At 45.5% G+C, this 18565-nt stretch overlaps 1 protein-coding gene across 1 annotated transcript; it reads right to left on the bottom strand.

Annotated features, from left to right (window-relative positions):
• Nucleotides 1-850: 850 nt before the first annotated feature.
• On the bottom strand, nt 851-17997 carry LOC115123759 (cyclin-K-like). Its single transcript, XM_065026199.1, has 10 exons — nt 17881-17997; nt 17107-17333; nt 16797-16878; nt 16082-16213; nt 5456-5579; nt 5178-5235; nt 4859-5028; nt 3806-4008; nt 3117-3219; nt 851-1079 (listed from the first exon to the last, which is right to left on the bottom strand). Exons 1-10 carry the CDS (start codon nt 17887-17889, stop codon nt 880-882), a joined length of 1308 nt encoding a protein of 435 aa, XP_064882271.1. The 5' UTR covers nt 17890-17997; the 3' UTR covers nt 851-879.
• Between the last annotated feature and the right edge of the window lie 568 nt (nt 17998-18565).

Genomic DNA, 18565 nt, shown 5'->3' with positions numbered 1-18565 from the left:
CATACACAAGTTATCCTTTTTCGATGCAGACTAAAAATTAAAGCAAAAACAAGCAGGTTTTATTGCATCATTCGAACCTTCCGTCTAAATATAAATTGTATTTCCTTTCAGTGAGTCTCAAAATATGTTCAACCATGTTAAGACTTCAATATTATCTGCCTCGTCTTTCTCAAAAGGAACCACATGGAATGTGGAACTGATAGAATCTCTACAGAATGGCAGGACAGGTTCCAGGGGTCGTAACCTTTACATGCCTGGGATTCCACAAGCAGCCAAGACAAGGTAGAACAACAGACATGGCTCTCTGAGGTAAAAATCCTTTGTTGACATCTCCAGTAGACTCCAGGGTTGTATTCATTAGGACACAGTGTACCAAACAGTTTTGCAACAGAAACGAAAATTAGCATTTCTTATTGGACAAGTGCAGGTAGTCCCTCAGTAGTCAGTTTCTTCCATTTGGTGACTAATGAACACGACCCAGCTAAAGGTATGCACAACAGGAAGTGTACTGTTAGCTTCAGATATTCCTCTACTTGTCACTCTTTCATCCTCCCCTCTCTCCTCCTTTCATCTCATCCATCCCCCACGGTTCATTGGCATGCCAGGGGGTGGCAGGGGCACCTGGGGCTGGCCTGGCGGTGGAGGGTACCCCCCAGGAGGCATGCCCATCCCCGGAGGAGGCACCCCGTGTCCTGGGGGCATGCGTGGAGGGGGGTACTCAGGGTAGTTGTAGCCTGGTGGAGGGTAGGCCGGGGAGGGAGGGGGCAGGTAGGCGCTGGGTGGGGGCCAGGGGGTGGAGCGTTGGGGTAGACATGAGGATGATAGGGCATGGGGGACCATAGTTGGGGGCATGGGGGTAGGATGGTTCCCCTGTCTTCATTATAGACTGAAGGCTTTGGAAGCCCCCTGACATGTAGGAGCTAGAGGTGGACATTCCCATGATGTAACTAGAGGGAGGAGGAGGGGGCGGTGGGGCAGGGGAGGGGGCTGGTGGGGGGTGGCGCGTGAGAGGGGGAGGGGGAACGGGCTCGCTACCCGCGGCTGGCTCAGCTTCAGGAGGCACTGGGGAGACTTACGATCTGAGAGGAGAGAGAAGAGAGAGAGAAGAGAGAGAGAGAAAGTGAGGAGAGAGAGAGAGAGAGAAAGTGAGGAGAGAGAGAGAGAGAAAGTGAGGAGAGAGAGAAAGTGAGGAGAGAGAGAGAAAGTGAGGAGAGAGAGAAAGTGAGGAGAGAGAGAAAGTGAGGAGAGAGAGAAAGTGAGGAGAGAGAGAGAGAGAGAGAAAGTGAGGAGAGAGAGAGAGAGAGAAAGTGAGGGGAGAGAGAGAGAGAGAGAAAGTGAGGGAGAGAGAGAGAGAGAAAGTGAGGGGAGAGAGAGAGAGAGAAAGTGAGGGAGAGAGAGAGAGAGAAAGTGAGGGGAGAGAGAGAGAGAGAGAGAGAGAGAGAGGGGAGAGAGAGAGAGGGGAGAGAGAGAGAGAGTGAGGGGAGAGAGAGAGAGAAAGTGAGGGGAGAGAGAGAGAGGGGAGAGAGAGAGAGGGGAGAGAGAGAGAGGGGAGAGAGAGAGAGAGAGAAGTGAAGTAAGGTCAACAATCATAGGGCTGAAAGCTTTGACATTCCTGTTCAACGAGACAGCACTTTAGAGACCCAACTGTCACTTTAAAAACCGTAAAGAATTCCTAGTAATCCCATAGATAGACTACACACTTCCTGTGAAGTGCTCATTAACAAGTTGAAGCAGTAATCAGACTGGTCAGAGGGCAGGAGGTAAAGAGGGGGTGGTCTGTTCTGACTGGACTGTTAGTTACATAACCAGGATTCTAAAGAAGGCCTGTTGTGCTCTAAGCAGCCTCTCACCAAAACCATGTCCATCATTAAAAACACACAACATAAAGATGCCACTTCATCCATCATGGGGCGGCAGGGTAGCCTAGTGGTTAGAGTGGAGGGGCGGCAGGGTAGCCTAGTGGTTAGAGTGGAGGGGCGGCAGGGTAGCCTAGTGGTTAGAGTGGAGGGGCGGCAGGGTAGCCTAGTGGTTAGAGTGGAGGGGCGGCAGGGTAGCCTAGTGGTTAGAGTGGAGGGGCGGCAGGGTAGCCTAGTGGTTAGAGTGGAGGGGCGGCAGGGTAGCCTAGTGGTTAGAGTGGAGGGGCGGCAGGGTAGCCTAGTGGTTAGAGTGGAGGGGCGGCAGGGTAGCCTAGTGGTTAGAGTGGAGGGGCGGCAGGGTGGCCTAGTGGTTAGAGTGGAGGGGCGGCAGGGTGGCCTAGTGGTTAGAGTGGAGGGGCGGCAGGGTGGCCTAGTGGTTAGAGTGGAGGGGCGGCAGGGTGGCCTAGTGGTTAGAGTGGAGGGGCGGCAGGGTGGCCTAGTGGTTAGAGTGGAGGGGCGGCAGGGTGGCCTAGTGGTTAGAGTGGAGGGGCGGCAGGGTGGCCTAGTGGTTAGAGTGGAGGGGCGGCAGGGTGGCCTAGTGGTTAGAGTGGAGGGGCGGCAGGGTGGCCTAGTGGTTAGAGTGGAGGGGCGGCAGGGTGGCCTAGTGGTTAGAGTGGAGGGGCGGCAGGGTGGCCTAGTGGTTAGAGTGGAGGGGCGGCAGGGTAGCCTAGTGGTTAGAGTGGAGGGGCGGCAGGGTGGCCTAGTGGTTAGAGTGGAGGGGCGGCAGGGTAGCCTAGTGGTTAGAGTGGAGGGGCGGCAGGGTAGCCTAGTGGTTAGAGTGGAGGGGCGGCAGGGTAGCCTAGTGGTTAGAGTGGAGGGGCGGCAGGGTAGCCTAGTGGTTAGAGTGGAGGGGTGGCAGGGTAGCCTAGTGGTTAGAGTGGAGGGGCGGCAGGGTGGCCTAGTGGTTAGAGTGGAGGGGCGGCAGGGCCTAGTGGTTAGAGAGTTGGACTAGTTACCGAAAGGTTGCAAGTTCAAATCCCCGAGCTGACAAGGTACAAATCTGTCATTCTGCCCCTGAACAGGCAGTTAACCCACTGTTCCTAGGCCATCATTGAAAATAAGAATTTGTTCTTAACTGACTTGCCTAGTTAAATAAAGGTAAAATAAAATAAAGAAATATGACAACAGGCCAGATTCTCTCTCACTAGCTACTGCTGCTATGCATATAATGAGTAACCTACGGAGTAGTAAGACACTCACCAGGCAGCGGTTGTGAAGCAGGCAGGGGGGGCATAGGGTTCTCCAACCGTGGAATCTTAGAACCCACTTGTTCTGGAGGTTTAGGTTCCTCTTTTGGAGAGGTCTGACAAAACAGAAAGAATACTCTGCTGCTTCAAGCAGGCACACACGCTCCTCATTCAACTTTAGACCACTTGAGGAATGGAAACTACCAACTACACACAAGCTGTTATCTGTTAGGGTTGGGCAGTGTCCACATTTTCATACCGTCTCTGTACCATACCGGGGTGCATGGTAATTACAGAATGTGCACACAGGGGGGCGCCATTACGCACAAAACTATTTAGGCCACAGGGCTCTTGATCCAGGAGGGGGGGGTTTGAATGTCTCTGCTGTGACCAAGAAGCTTGATCTTAACATAGAGCCACTTAGCTAGCAGGTTAGCAAACCACATGCATAGCTGGAGACCTGACTTGGATATCATGTATTTGACACATATTAGATTTCTGATAGTTATACTTAACTTAGTTATAAATCATATAGTCAGTATTTCAAAATATACTGTTTATACCAGGGTATCATCTAATACCCATCTGTTAGACATGGATACTACTCAGACACATTAAATAATTCAACATTAATGATCCACAGAAAATGTTATTGCATATGTCACCAGCTGACAAATACAAAGACACGCTGCCATCACTCACATGTGAGCGTTTCGGATGGCGTGGGGGGCTGCCTTGGGGGGAGATCCTCTTGGGTGGAGGGGGTAGTGGGACACCCCCTGGAGGCTGTGGGGGGGCTGGGCCAGGGGGCTGGGGGGGTCCTCTCTGCTTGGTCTCCTGCTCCAGACCCGAGGGGATGGGGGTCTTCCCCTGGGAGTACAAGTCCAGGATCTGATGACAGATGTCTAGGACGAGATGACAGCAGTGGACAGTGGTTAGGTATGATGTGCCTGTGGATAGAACTACAGTTCTTGTCATTTCTCCTAGATGCTGATTAGCGTTAAGGGATGAATAGGACTCAATAGGAACATGAGCAGAACTTGTAACCATTGCACCATAAGTACATACGTAGGGATAAAGTGACCTGGCAACATGATAAACAGTAGCAGCAGTGTACGTGATGAGTCAAAAGACTTCAGAAAAGGGTCAGTGCAGATATTTTCGGTAACTATTTATGGGGGTAGAAGTTCGTCCTGTTCGTTCCAAACTTGGTGCATCGGTTCCCCATGCAATGCGGTAGTAGAGAGAACAGTCTATGACTAAGGTGGCTGGGGTCTGACAATTATTAGGGCCTTCCTCTGACACCGCCTGGTATAGAGGTCCTGGATGGCAGGCAGCTCGGCCCCAGTGATGTACAGATAATATACATTTTTTTTAATTAAACGGGAGCAGAGTATTTAATTTAATTTAAAAAAAAATTTAATTGAACCTTTAACTTAGACAAGTCAGTTAAGAACAAATTATTGTTCACAATGAACGGCCTACCGGGGAACAGTGCCTTGTGCCCCTTGTTCAGGGGCAGAACGACAGAGTTTTAACTTGTCAGCTCGGGATTCGATCCTGCAACCTTTCGGTTACTGGCCCAAAGCTCTAACCACTAGGCTACCTGCCGCCCCAGATGCCAAGCAGTGAGGCAACCAGTCAAGACGCTTTAAAAATGGGGCAACACTGTGCTTTTGGGAGTCACCGTCTTAAAATGTGTGTCAGGGAAGTGTAACAATGCAAAGAGACGAAGACGTAACCTTGACGTCATACCTTCCAGCAGCTCCACTGGGACGTCCTGGACAAACTGCTCCCACCATCGCCGTGACGACTGCTTGGACGTCCACTCCTGGAGGTCAAACTTACACAGCCGTCCAGCCAGGTACATGACTGCTACAGCTATGATCTCTGGTTCCCACTGCAGGGACAGCATGGTGCACAGACTGGGGGGGGGGGGGGGGGAGTGGTAGGAACAGAGAGAACCGTAGAGATCTGGAGATAAATACAGTCCTAAAATACAGTCCTACAATACTATTCGATGAAAATGTGACAGGAAACAGGAAATAAGGACTACTGGTGTTGTTTGGCTCACCTGTCGTTGACGAAGGTCCAGGCCATCTGCACCAGCTTCTGAACTTTGGTTTTGTCACCTAGAAAAATACAAAATAAACGCTGTTTTTTCCCACAATTGCATAAGGAGGGACACATCATTGCCTGGTGTGGCCAAGACAGGACCTGGATCTTTTCAAGGTCAAAAAACATGAATCACTAGTGCTATTTGGAGAGGAGACAGCTTAAAGGATACTAGTAACCACTTCAACATAAAGACTTGGAGATGACAGTTGGAAATGATAGAAACACGGCTCAGACCTTTGAGCTGTTTAGCGTAGCGCAGCAGGAACATGTAAGGATGTTCCACTTGCAGGTCAAACTTGATCGTCTGTAGCAGGATCCTCTCTAGAACCATAACCTCTTCCTGTTGATGGCGAAAATCCTATGATACATCCCAGGACCCAAGCAAGAGCATAAAGTAAAGGAAACACACAAGGGCTTTTCACACTACTATCAAACCGAGCTGTACTGAGCTGGCCTGGTTAAGCATTCAAACATAATTGAGAGAACTGTGCTGAAAAGGACAATGTGAAAAGTATAGCCTATTAAAACTAAAGTATTGCCAACAATTGAATGTTATATATATGGGGGATACAACCTTCCCAGCTACACATATTTTGCTGTGAACAGTCATTAGATCATTTATTTTGGTTACTGTCCATATGTAGCTTGTTTTTGGTCACAGGTCCAGGAATGGCTGAAGAATTGTGACATGTACCTACAGCTAACTCTGCAGATAGCAATACTGGGTGATTTGAAAAATAGTCAAAACGATCAATAATATAATAATTTTAGCAAAAAAAAAAACAAAAAAAAAATATATATATAATTTACAATCCGTAGAAACTGATAGAAAGTTTCAGAACTTGTGAAGCATCACAGCACAGCTATATGACAAATAGAAATCCAAAATGGATGGTGTTAATAGATGGGAGGGGTTGAATGGAGCTGAAGGTTGGGACTAATAAACAACAAGATATCAACTGTAAAACACACTGTCTGTAAAATGTATATAGGTTCAGAACTTCTGTGAAACAGCACAGTTAAAAATATATGGAGAGGACGGACACCAGAGAGAGACGGGAGAGGACGGACACCAGAGAGAGACGGGAGAGGACGGACACCAGAGAGAGACGGGAGAGGACGGACACCAGAGAGAGACGGGAGAGGACGGACACCAGAGAGAGACGGGAGAGGACGGACACCAGAGAGAGACGGGAGAGGTAGGACACCAGAGAGACGGGAGAGGAAGGACACCAGAGAGACGGGAGAGGACGGACACCAGAGAGAGACGGGAGAGGTAGAGGAAGGACACCAGAAAGAGACGGGAGAGGTAGAGGAAGGACACCAGAAAGAGACGGGAGAGGTAGAGGAAGGACACCAGAAAGAGACGGGAGAGGTAGAGGAAGGACACCAGAAAGAGATGGGAGAGGAAGGACACCAGAAAGAGATGGGAGAGGTAGAGGAAGGACACCAGAAAGAGATGGGAGAGGTAGAGGAAGGACACCAGAAAGAGATGGGAGAGGTAGAGGACGGACAGAAATAAAAACAAAATATAACTATCGTAAAATAGATTGTGTCTGTAAAGAAGGTATATAGTGTGTATAACCAGGAAGTAAAAGTGTTGTTGATCATTAGTTTTCTCCAATCAAGGGAGGGATGGCAGGGTGAGCGGAAAATAATAAAAGGAAACACATTTTCTAAAAGGTGTGTAATATATATACTGTGTACACACACACACACACACACCACACTACCAGTCAAAGGTTTGGACACACCTTCTCATTCCAGGGTTTTTCTTTATTTTTACTATGTTCTACATAGAATAATAATGAAGACATCAAAACTATAAAATAACACATATGGAAACATGTAGTGACCAAAACAACAAGTTAAATCCAGATAAATGTTATATTTAAGATTCTTCAAAAGTTGCCATCCTTTGTCTCGATGACAGCTTTGCACACTCTTGGCATTTTCTCAACCAGCTCCACAAGGTAGTCAACTGGAATGCATTTCAATTAACAGGTGTGCATTCTGCAGAGATACGCCATCCCATCTGGTTTGCACTTAAAGAGACTATCATTTGTTTTTCAACAGGACAATGACCCAACAAACCTCCAGGCTGTGTAAGAGCTATTTGACCAAGAAGGAGAGTGATGGAGTGCTGCATCAGATGACCTGACCTCCACGACCCCCCCCCCCCGGACACTCGTTTCACTGTCAAAAATAAATTAAACAAATCTACTGTTAATAACACAATGTCAAATACAGGCAGCCTAGTCAAATAATGAACATCCAATCACATTAACCGAAACTCTCTCACAGGAAACCTTCTCTCTTGCTCAGACATTTAGAAACAAAACATGACAATTTGAAAAATAAGCCGCGGGAGTTTGAGCGATAGACTACTTCAAGTAGTAAGACATGTATAAAAGCAACAGATACCATTAGTAAGAAGGGGCTAGAAGCATCTTATATGGTGAGCTACTGAGTGGCTAGGACAGGCAAGCCCCATACTATTGTGGAGGACTTCATTCTTCCTGCTGCCACGGATATGGCTGGGACAATGCTGGGGGAAAAGGCCCCAAGATACTATACAGACAATGCCTTCATCAAACAACACTGTTTCACGACACATCAGTGTTTTGATACAATTGCTGCTTCGCATACAATCTAGAAGAAGACAGCTTGGCTGTCGAAACGTTGGTATTACATTTTTGCATCTGAGCTCCAAGAGTGTGCGGCTCGCTTTTATTTTCATGCTTCGCATACAAGCCAGTGAATTCTATGCGTTACAGCTGGATGAGTCAACAGACATGGCGGGCCTGGCACAGCTCCTGGTATATGTCTGTTACAGCTGGATGAGTCAACAGATGTGGCAGGCCTGGCACAGCTCCTGGTATATGTCTGTTACAGCTGGATGAGTCAACAGGCCTGGCACAGCTCCTGGTATATGTCTGTTACAGCTGGATGAGTCAACAGGCCTGGCACAGCTCCTGGTATATGTCTGTTACAGCTGGATGAGTCAACAGGCCTGGCACAGCTCCTGGTATATGTCTGTTACAGCTGGATGAGTCAACAGGCCTGGCACAGCTCCTGGTATATGTATGTTACAGCTGGATGAGTCAACAGACCTGGCACAGCTCCTGGTATATGTCTGTTACAGCTGGATGAGTCAACAGGCCTGGCACAGCTCCTGGTATATGTCTGTTACAGCTGGATGAGTCAACAGACCTGGCACAGCTCCTGGTATATGTCTGTTACAGCTGGATGAGTCAACAGGCCTGGCACAGCTCCTGGTATATGTCTGTTACAGCTGGATGAGTCAATAGACCTGACACAGCTCCTGGTATATGTCTGTTACAGCTGGATGAGTCAACAGGCCTGGCACAGCTCCTGGTATATGTCTGTTACAGCTGGATGAGTCAATAGACCTGGCACAGCTCCTGGTATATGTCCGTTACGTTTATGGGGGGGGGGGGGGTCAATTAAGGAAGACATCCTCTTCTGCAAACCACTGGAAACCAGGACAACAGAGGATATTTTTAAAAGTGCTGGACAGCTTTGTGACATCAAATGAACTTTGGTGGTCAAGATGTGTTGGTATCTGTACTGATGGAGCAAAAGCCGTGACAGGGAGACATAGTGGAGTGGTAACGCGCGTGCAAGCAGTTGCTCTCGATGCCACTTGGGTAACTACAGCATCCACCGAGAGGCTCTTGCTGCCAAGGGAATGCCTGACAGCTTGAAATACATTTTGGACACTACAGCATCCCCCGAGAGGCTCTTGCTGCCAAGGGAATGCCTGACAGCTTGAAATACATTTTGGAAACTACAGCATCCCCCGAGAGGCTCTTGCCGCCAAGGGAATGCCCGACAGCTTGAAATACATTTTGGACACTACAGCATCCCCCGAGAGGCTCTTGCTGCCAAGGGAATGCCTGACAGCTTGAAATACATTTTGGACACTACAGCATCCCCCGAGAGGCTCTTGCTGCCAAGGGAATGCCTGACAGCTTGAAATACATTTTGGACACTACAGTGAAAACGATTAATTTTGTTAAAGCAAGGCCCCTGAACTCTGGTTTATCTTCTGCACTATGCAATGACATGGGCAGCGACCATGTGACGCTTTTACAACATACAGAACAGCGCTGGTTATCAAGGGGCAAAGTATTGACACGTTTTTTTAAAATTGAGAGACGAGCTTAAAGTTTTCATTACAGACCATAGTTTTCACTTGTCGGACCGCCTGCATGATGACCAGTTTCTCACTCGACTGGCCTGTCTGGGTGATGTTTTATCTCACCTGAATGATCTGAATCTAGGATTACAGGGACTCTTCGCAACTATATTCACTGAGCGGGACAAAATTGAGGCTGAGTAAGAAGTTGGAGCTCTTTTCTGTCTACATTAACAAGGACAACACACAGGTATTTCCATCATTGTATGATTTGTGTGCAAATTAACAAGCTTATGGACAATGTCAAATGTGATATAGTGAATCACCTGAGTGAGTTGGGTGCACAATTACACAGCTACTTTCCTGAAACGGATGACACAAACAACTGGATTCGTTATCTCTTTCATGCCCTGCCTCCAGTCCACTTACCGATATCTGAACAAGAGTTCCTCATCGAAATTGCAACTAGCGGTTCTGTGAAAATTTGATTTAAATCAGAAGCCACTGCCAGATTTCTGGATCGGTCTGCGCTCAGAGTTTCTTGCCTTGGCAAATCACGCTGTTAAAACACCGATGCCCTTTGCAACCATGTACCTATGTGAGAGTGGATTCTCGGCCTCACTAGCATGAAAACTAAATACAGGCACAGACTGTGTGTGGAAAATGATTTAAGACTGAGACTCTCTCCAATACAACCCAACATTGCAGAGTTATGTGCATCCTTTCAAGCACACCCTTCTCATTAACATGTGGTGAGTTATTCACCATTTTTGATGAACAAATAAGATTTTATCTAGAAGATGGCTAAATAAAAAGCTAAATTATTGATTATTATTATTTGTGCCCTCATCCTATAACAGCTCTTGGTCACTTCCCACGAGCTGGGCTGGGATAAAACTCACTCACTCTTATGTTTAATAAATGTATCGTATAGTGTGTGTGTGTGTGTGTGTGGGGCAGGCTTACAATAATGGCAAAAAACATTTGAGTGCGCTCCGTCCCTGGTGCTAGAGGGGGTACAGCTGGAGGTTGAATGTTTGAAGGGGTACGGGACTATAACAAGTTTGAGAACCACTGGGTCTACCTTATCAAAAGCTTTGACCAAGTCAATAAAAATAGCAGCACAACATTGCTTAGAATCAAGGCCAATGGTGACATCATTGAGGACCTTTAAGGTTGCAGTGGAAACCAGATTGCATATTAGAGAGAATACTATATAAATCAAGAAAGCCAGTCAGTCGATTATTGACAAGTTTTTACAACACGTTTGAGAAACAAGGCAAAATAGAAATAGGCCTATCACAGTTAGGATCAGCTTGATCACCCCCTTTAAATAAAGGACAAACCGTGGCTGCCTTCCAAGCAATGGAAACCTCCCCAGAGAGGGGAGACAGGTTAAAGGTCAGAGATAGGCATGGTGATGATAGGGGCAGCAACATTGAAAAGAAGAAAGGGTCTAAACTATCTGACCCTGATGTTTTTTGGGGGGGGTCAAGTTTAAGGAGCTCCTTCAGCACCTCGGATTCAGTGGCCACCTGCAGGGAGAAACTTTGTAGCGGGCAGGTGAAAAATAGGGAGGAGCATCGGGGCTAGTCACATTAGAAGGGGTGGGAGACGAGGAAATGTTGGACGGGCAAGGAGGCATGGCTGAGTCAAATAGGAATCCTGACTTAATGAAGTTGTGATTAAAAGCTCAGCCATGTGCTTGTTAGTAACAACCACGTCAACTTTAAGGGACATGGGCAGCTGTGAGGAAGAGAGTTTATTCTCCAGGTCATTAACGGTTTTCCAGAACTTCTTGGGGTTAGACCCACAGAGAGAGAACTGCTCCTTAAAGTAACTAACTTTGGCCTTCCGGATAGTCTGAGTGCACGTATTTCTCATTTGCCTGAAAGAGAGCCAGTGAGCCTGAGTATGCGTGTGCCGAGCCTTTCGCCAAATGGAATTCTTGAGGTGGAGTAACTCTGCCAGATGACGGTCGAACCAGGGGCTGAACCTGTTTTTAGTTCTCATTTTCTTTATGAGGGAGAGTTTGTTAACAATACCACTGAAAATATAAATAAAAAAATAGGGTCCAAGTGTCTTCGACAGATTGACAGTGTTGATCAAGCTGATTTCATACCAATTTACAGAGGCCAGATCATGAAGGAAGGCTTGCTCATTAAAGTTATTTTTTACCAAGCGTCTATGACAAATCAGGACATGTCGTTTCACTGAGCAGCCATTACGAACACAGGCTGAAAAACAGTGATCACTAAGGTCATTACAGAAAACACCAGACTGATACCTATCAGGATTATTTGTGAAGATAACATCAAGGAGAGTAGCCTTTTCTGGGTATTTGGAGTCATACCTTGTGGGATTGGTAATAATCTAAGAAAGATTTAGGGAGTCCCATTGCTTTAGGACTTGGTCAGGTAGTTTAAGCATGTCCCAGTTTAGGTCACCTCGCAGGACAAATTTAGACTTAGTGTAAGGGGCCAGGAGAGAGCTTTAGGGCAGGTGGGGTACAGGCCAGTGCCGAAAAAGATTGTAACCAGAAAAGTTCAAATCAAATGTATTTATATAGCCCTTCGTACATCAGCTGATATCTCAAAGTGCTGTACAGAAACCCAGCCTAAAACTCCAAACAGCGAGCAATGCAGGTGTAGAAGCACGAAGTTAACATCAGTATTCAAAACACTCTTCCTTAACCACGTCTCAGTACTGACCAACACATCTGGATTGGAGCTGTGAACCCACGCTTTCAATTGATCCATTTTAGGTAATAAGCTTCTAGTGTTAACGTGCAGGAAACCCAGGCTTTTACGAGAGCAGAAATCAGTGAAGCAGATATCAGAGCACAAGTCAGAATTGGGGCTAGCAACAGTAGATGGGTCAGGGTGTACATGCACATTTCCAGATATCATCAGCAGTAATACAGTCAAGGCACGGCAGAGGACAGGGAGAGCTCTGCAGTGCTGATTTATGCATTAGATGGCAACAAGATCATATTGTACACCAATTTCAACAGGTAACATGAATACAAAGCTGGTGAGAGGTGGTTGTAATGGGATGGGAGGCCAAAAATCTATGTAACCAATAGAGTCAGAGTCCCGAGTGTGGGAACAAACAGTCTGTCCCAAGGTTGGGTAAAGAAAGTCCATCCTCAACAAAGCATGCTGCAGGAGTCATGAGGCAAATAGCTAAATAAACAAATACAAAATAATGACCATTTTAAGTTCAGAGTCACTCGCTCCTGTGTGCTGGAGGGAGTAGGTGTCACACCCACTTGGGAGAAGCTTTTATTTCTGGCGACAGATTTGTAGAAAATGCCAGAGGATTATCTCTGAACAGCGGAAGAGGGCTTGTGAGACGCCATGTTGGGCTCAAAGGCCTCGACACCTCTCACTTCACACCTCAGTGCTAATTGAAATTGTATCTGGTCTGTCTCCGTTCCAGGTTGGATGGTGTCCTCAGGTCCCTGCTGTATGTTTGCCAGAGAACCCTCTGTATAGCTTAGAAAAAGGGAACCTTGGTAGTAGTAATCCATCCAGGTAATTTTGTCCAAAATTAGGTTGTAGGTTTGGAGTTTTGAATTGGAGTGAAGGTTATGTTGTGGACGGTAGCATCCTGTACATGTCCCTGCCAAATCTATCTTTTTCCAAATCTATCTTTTTGTAAAAAAAATGCAGCTTTCACACGCAGCTTTGTCTCTCCCCCCCCCCCTCTCACTCTCCCTCCCCCTCCCTCTTTCTCTCTCTCCCTCCCTCCCCCTCTCTCTCCCCCTCTCTCTCTCCCCCCCCTCTCTCTCTCCCCCTCTCTCTCTCCCTCTCTCTCTCTCTCTCTCTCCCTCTCTCTCTCCCTCTCCCTCTCTCTCTCTCCCTCTCCAAGGCCCTTCTCCCCCGATTGCTCAGTTTAGCCTGCAGTTAGTTCTAGGAAGAGACTTGGTGGTTCCAAACTTCTTCCATTGAAGAATGATGGAGGTCACTATGTTCCTGGGGACCTTCAATGCTGCACACATTTTTTGGCATCCTTCCCCAGATCTGTGCCTCGACACGATCCTGTCTCTGCACTCGATGGACAATTTCTTCGACCTCATGGCTTGGGTCATGCACTGTCAACTGTGGGACCTTATATAGACAGGTGTGTGCCTTTCCAAATCATGTCCAATCAATTTAAATTGACCAATGGTGGACTCCAATTAAGTTGTAGAAAAGGATGATCAATGGAAACAGGATACACCTGAGCTCAATTTTGAGTTTCATAGCAAAGGGTCTGAACACTTATTTAATAAGTGATCTTTTTTTATTTATAATACATTTGAAAAACTGTCTAAAAACCTGTTTTCACTTTTTCATTATGGGGTATTGTGTGTGTATTGCTGAATATTTGTTTTGTTATTTAACCTCTTGAAGCTAGGGGGCACTATTTTAATGTTTGGAAAAATAACGTTCCCAAAGTAAATGGCCTATTTCTCAGGACCAGATGCTAGAATATGCACATAATTGACAGATTAGGATAGAAAACACTCTAAAGTTTCCAAAACTGTCAATTTGGTCTCGGAGTTAAACAGAACTGATATTGCAGGCTAAAGCCTGAGGAAAATCCAATCAGGAAGTGCCCCTGTTTTTGAAACCTCTCTGTTGTTATGCATCCCTATTGCCCATTTAAAGGGATATCAACCATATTCCTTTTCCATGGCTTCCCTAAGGTGTCAGCCTTTAGACATAGTTTCAGGCTTTTATTTTGAAGAATGAGCGTGAACGACCACATTGCGTAAGTGGATAGGTGGGGTATCTCAGAGTGAGTTGTGCACAAAAGAGAAAGGCGGCCATTGTTACTCCCGGTCCTAGTGAAAAGCCAACTGTCCCGGTTGATATATTATCTAATAGATATTTGAAAAACACCCTGAGGATTGATTATAAAAAACATTTGACATTTTTCTGTGGACATTATGGATATAATTTGGAATTTTTGTCTGCGTTGTCGTGACCGCTCTTTCCAGTGGATTCCTAGGCATAACTCACCAAACTAACAGAGGTATTTGGATATAAAAATATCTTTATGGAACAAAAGGAACATTTTGTTGTCTAACTGGGAGTCTCGTGAGTAAAAACATCCGAAGATCAAAGGTTAACGATTAATTTGATTGCTTTTCTGATTTTCATGACCAAGTTACCTGATGTAAGTGTACTTATTGTTTTGTCGAGCGATCGATAAACTTACACAAACGCTTGTATTGCTTTCGCTGTAAAGCATCATTTCAAAATCTGAGACGACAGGTGGATTAACAAAAGGCTAAGCTGTGTTTTGCAATATTGCACTTGTGATTTCATGAATATGAATATTTTCTAGTAATATTATTTGACTGTGGCGCTATGCTATTCAGCGTTGCTGATGACAATTATATACGATCCGGGATAGGTGGTTCAGAGAGGTTGATCAATTTTAGAATAAGGCTGTAACGTAACAAAATATGGAAAAAGTCAAGGGGTCTGAATACTTTCCGAAGGCAATGTGTATATAAACACAACTACAGGTCAAAAGTTTTAGAACACCTACTCATTCAAGGGTTTGAAACTATGAAATAACCCAGATGGTGAGGGTAGGCAACAACATCTCCACCCCGCTGATCCTCAACACTGGGGCCCCACAAGGGTGCGTTCTGAGCCCTCTCCTGTACTCCCTGTTCACCCACGACTGCGTGGCCACGCACGCCTCCAACTCAATCATCAAGTTTGCGGACGACACAACAGTGGTAGGCTTGATTACCAACAACGACGAGACGGCCTACAGGGAGGAGGTGAGGGCCCTCGGAGTGTGGTGTCAGGAAAATAACCTCACACTCAACGTCAACAAAACTAAGGAGATGATTGTGGACTTCAGGAAACAGCAGAGGGAACACCCCCCTATCCACATCGATGGAACAGTAGTGGAGAGGGTAGTAAGTTTTAAGTTCCTCGGCATACACATCACAGACAAACTGAATTGGTCCACCCACACAGACAGTATCGTGAAGAAGGCGTAGCAGTGCCTCTTCAACCTCAGGAGGCTGAAGAAATTCGGCTTGTCACCAAAAGCACTCACAAACTTCTACAGATGCACAATCGAGAGCATCCCGTCGGATGGTATCACCGCCTGGTACGGTAACTGCTCCGCCCACAACCGCAAGGCTCTCCACAGGGTAGTGAGGTCTGCACAACGCATCACCGGGGGCAAACTACCTGCCCTCCAGGACACCTACACCACCCGATGTCACAGGAAGGCCATAAAGATCATCAAGGACAACAACCACCCGAGCCACTGCCTGTTCACCCCGCTATCATCCAGAAGGCGAGGTCAGTACAGGTGCATCAAAGCTGGGACAGAGAGAATGAAAAACAGCTTCTATCTCAAGGCCATCAGACTGTTAAACAGCCACCACTAACATTGAGTGGCTGCTGCCAACACACTGACTCAACTCCAGCCACTTTAATAATGGGAATTGATGGGAAATGATGTAAAATATATCACTAGCCACTTTAAACAATGCTACCTAATATAATGTTTACATACCCTACATTATTCATCTCATATGTATACGTATATACTGTACTCTATATCATCTACTGCCAGCAGTTTGGTTCAGCACGTGTAGAAAGTGTACCAGTAAACACAGCAGGACTTCACTGTACCTACAAACAGAGGGAGATGGAATGAACTAAGACACATCTCACCTTTGGGTCGTCTCCAAACTGGGCAAACTGTATGTCGTTCAGTAAGCTCCGAGCCGTCTTGATGATGTCTTTACATTTCTTAGGAGTCTCCTCCACTTTCCCAGCCAAGAAGAGACAACACGCACCTGTCACCTGTAGATAAACAAGTCTCACACGATTTAATACCAAGACATTAAGCAGTACCACCTGTCACCTGTAGATACACAATTACACAAGTCTCACACTATTTAATACCAAGACATTAGGCAGTACCACCTGTCACCTGTAGATACACAATACACAAGTCTCACACTATTTAATACCAAGACATTAAGCAGTACCACCTGTCACCTGTAGATACACAATACACAAGTCTCACACTATTTAATACCAAGACATTAAGCAGTACCACCTGTCACCTGTAGATACACAATACACAAGTCTCACACTATTTAATACCAAGACATTAAGCAGTACCACCTGTCACCTGTAGATACACAATACACAAGACTCACACTATTTAATACCAAGACATTAAGCAGTACCACCTGTCACCTGTAGATACACAATACACAAGTCTCACACATTAGGCAGTACCTTTAAGAATGCACCACTGAGATTGAAGTTGACAACATGACTGTGTACAATTATTTTGATTGTTGAAGGCAAATTATTGTAAAAGTGTAGCATTGTAAGTCGCTTTGGATAAGAGTTTCTGCTAAATGTAAATACTCACATATCTGGGGAACTGTTTGAAGGAGTGAAACATGTAGAAGCGATGGAAGTAGATAATACCCGTTGCCAAGGTGTCATAATGTCTGATGACAGAGTTGAGGGTGAAACTCTGTCATAATGTCTGATGACAGAGTTCAGGGTGAAACTCTGTCATAATGTCTGATGACAGAGTTCAGGGTGAAACTCCACAAAGCCACATTACTTTAGGTGAAATCAAAAAAATCTTGCTAACTTTCTGACACACAGAAAATGATCAACCAGATGACGAGGCTATGACATGACTGTGTCAAATGTTGCATGTAAAAGGATACAGTCCGAGTCTGGTCCCCACATCGAAGATGAACCGGGCCCCCTCCCTGCGGTACCGGGCCTCTGTGGCTGGGTCCAGGCCCTCGGACTGGGACGGGGTGTGGGCCAGGTCCTTCTTGTCCCAGTACCAGCATGGCTTGATATGGTCAAGGAAGGCCTGACCACTGGAGGGGTGGTTGTTTTCCTTCATCTGGTGAGAAGAGGATGATGGACCCGCTGAACTAGAAGACTGGCAAAGGAGGGGGATGAAAACGGGATGATTCACAGCGAAGACAGCATGAATTAATGGTGTAGAGTATTGTCATATATGATGAAGAAATCGGTTGCTAGTTAGCTTGCTAAAGTTGTCATCTATCTTATTTTAAAGTAGCTAGAAACTGGTTGGGAAGTTAAACTAATAAATACGTCGTGGTTAGTAGCCATTGAATTCATAATATTAAATGAGGGTTTATATTACCTAACTATAGCTACAGAGCTAGGTAGCTAACAGGATGAGGGGCATGGATTACCTACATGGAAGAAATAACAGTTTTGACAATATCGATTTGATCTCTCTGACCACAGTTGAAAGCCTGTGCTAAATAAAGTTGTTGTAAGCTAACGTTACTTAACTAACTATATTTCAGGCCGAAGTTGCAAGTTAGCTACTGTAGCTAACTAACTTGGTAAAACTAACTTTATTTAATGTTAGCTTGCACTCCCTGACCGTTCAATCAGTCCAAAACACACGCATGTCAAACGTAGGTTGTCTAAAATCTGAAAAGAAGGACGCTTACCTTTATCATGTAGGCTTTATAATGAGTAACAATATCAACAATCGATTAAATAATCGTTTTATATTTAGACTGAATTAGTCACCGACAACAGTCTCCATTGTAACATGGGCGCCGCCATTTTTGTTAAACGTCAGATGCCGGTGAGGGTTTTTATTATTATTATTATGAAAAATAGCACAAATTCTAAAACAGAAATATACAGACAAGAGTGCATAAACCAAACGTAGACAGGGGTATTTCATGTAAAAAAAAAATGTAAAAAAGTTTTATGGTACAAACGGCATTTTTTACAAGTTTTTTACATTTACTGATAATTTCAAACTAATGTTTCAGTTCAACCTTAAACAATGTAAAGGTTCTCCGCCAACTTCATTTTATGGATAATAAAAATAATACAATTAACAATGAAAAGGTCCAGCCGGTTTGAGGAGTTGTGTGGGTGGAATATGGTGTAATTGCAGACCGAAATCTGGGGCGTTTCTTGATGTGTTTGTGGATAGTTTCCGTGGTCAGTTCCGCTGTTATGAGACGGTTGGTTTCCAGACACAGATGATTTGTTTAAATAGCAGATTAGAATAACTTAAGGTAGCAGGTTAGGGTAATTAGCGTGGCAGGTAAGGAGACTGTAGTCAATAGGTGTAACTTGATATCAAGAAACGCCTATATTAGAAAACACCCACAATTG

The sequence above is a fragment of the Oncorhynchus nerka genome, linkage group LG13 (assembly GCF_034236695.1).
Source record: "Oncorhynchus nerka isolate Pitt River linkage group LG13, Oner_Uvic_2.0, whole genome shotgun sequence".
NCBI classification, from domain to species: domain Eukaryota; kingdom Metazoa; phylum Chordata; class Actinopteri; order Salmoniformes; family Salmonidae; genus Oncorhynchus; species Oncorhynchus nerka.
The sequence above is the reverse complement of the archived record's forward strand: the minus strand, read 5'-3'. Positions and strand labels throughout refer to the sequence as shown.

Excerpts from the sequence above, each read along its gene's own strand:
- LOC115123759 (XM_065026199.1), bottom strand. Across the intron at positions 5,029-5,177 it reads TGGACCTTCGTCAACGACAG|TCTGTGCACCATGCTGTCCC; the intron begins GTGAGCCAAACA and ends CCCCCCCCCCAG. Across the intron at positions 4,009-4,858 it reads CCCAGTGGAGCTGCTGGAAG|ACATCTGTCATCAGATCCTG; the intron begins GTATGACGTCAA and ends ATCTCGTCCTAG.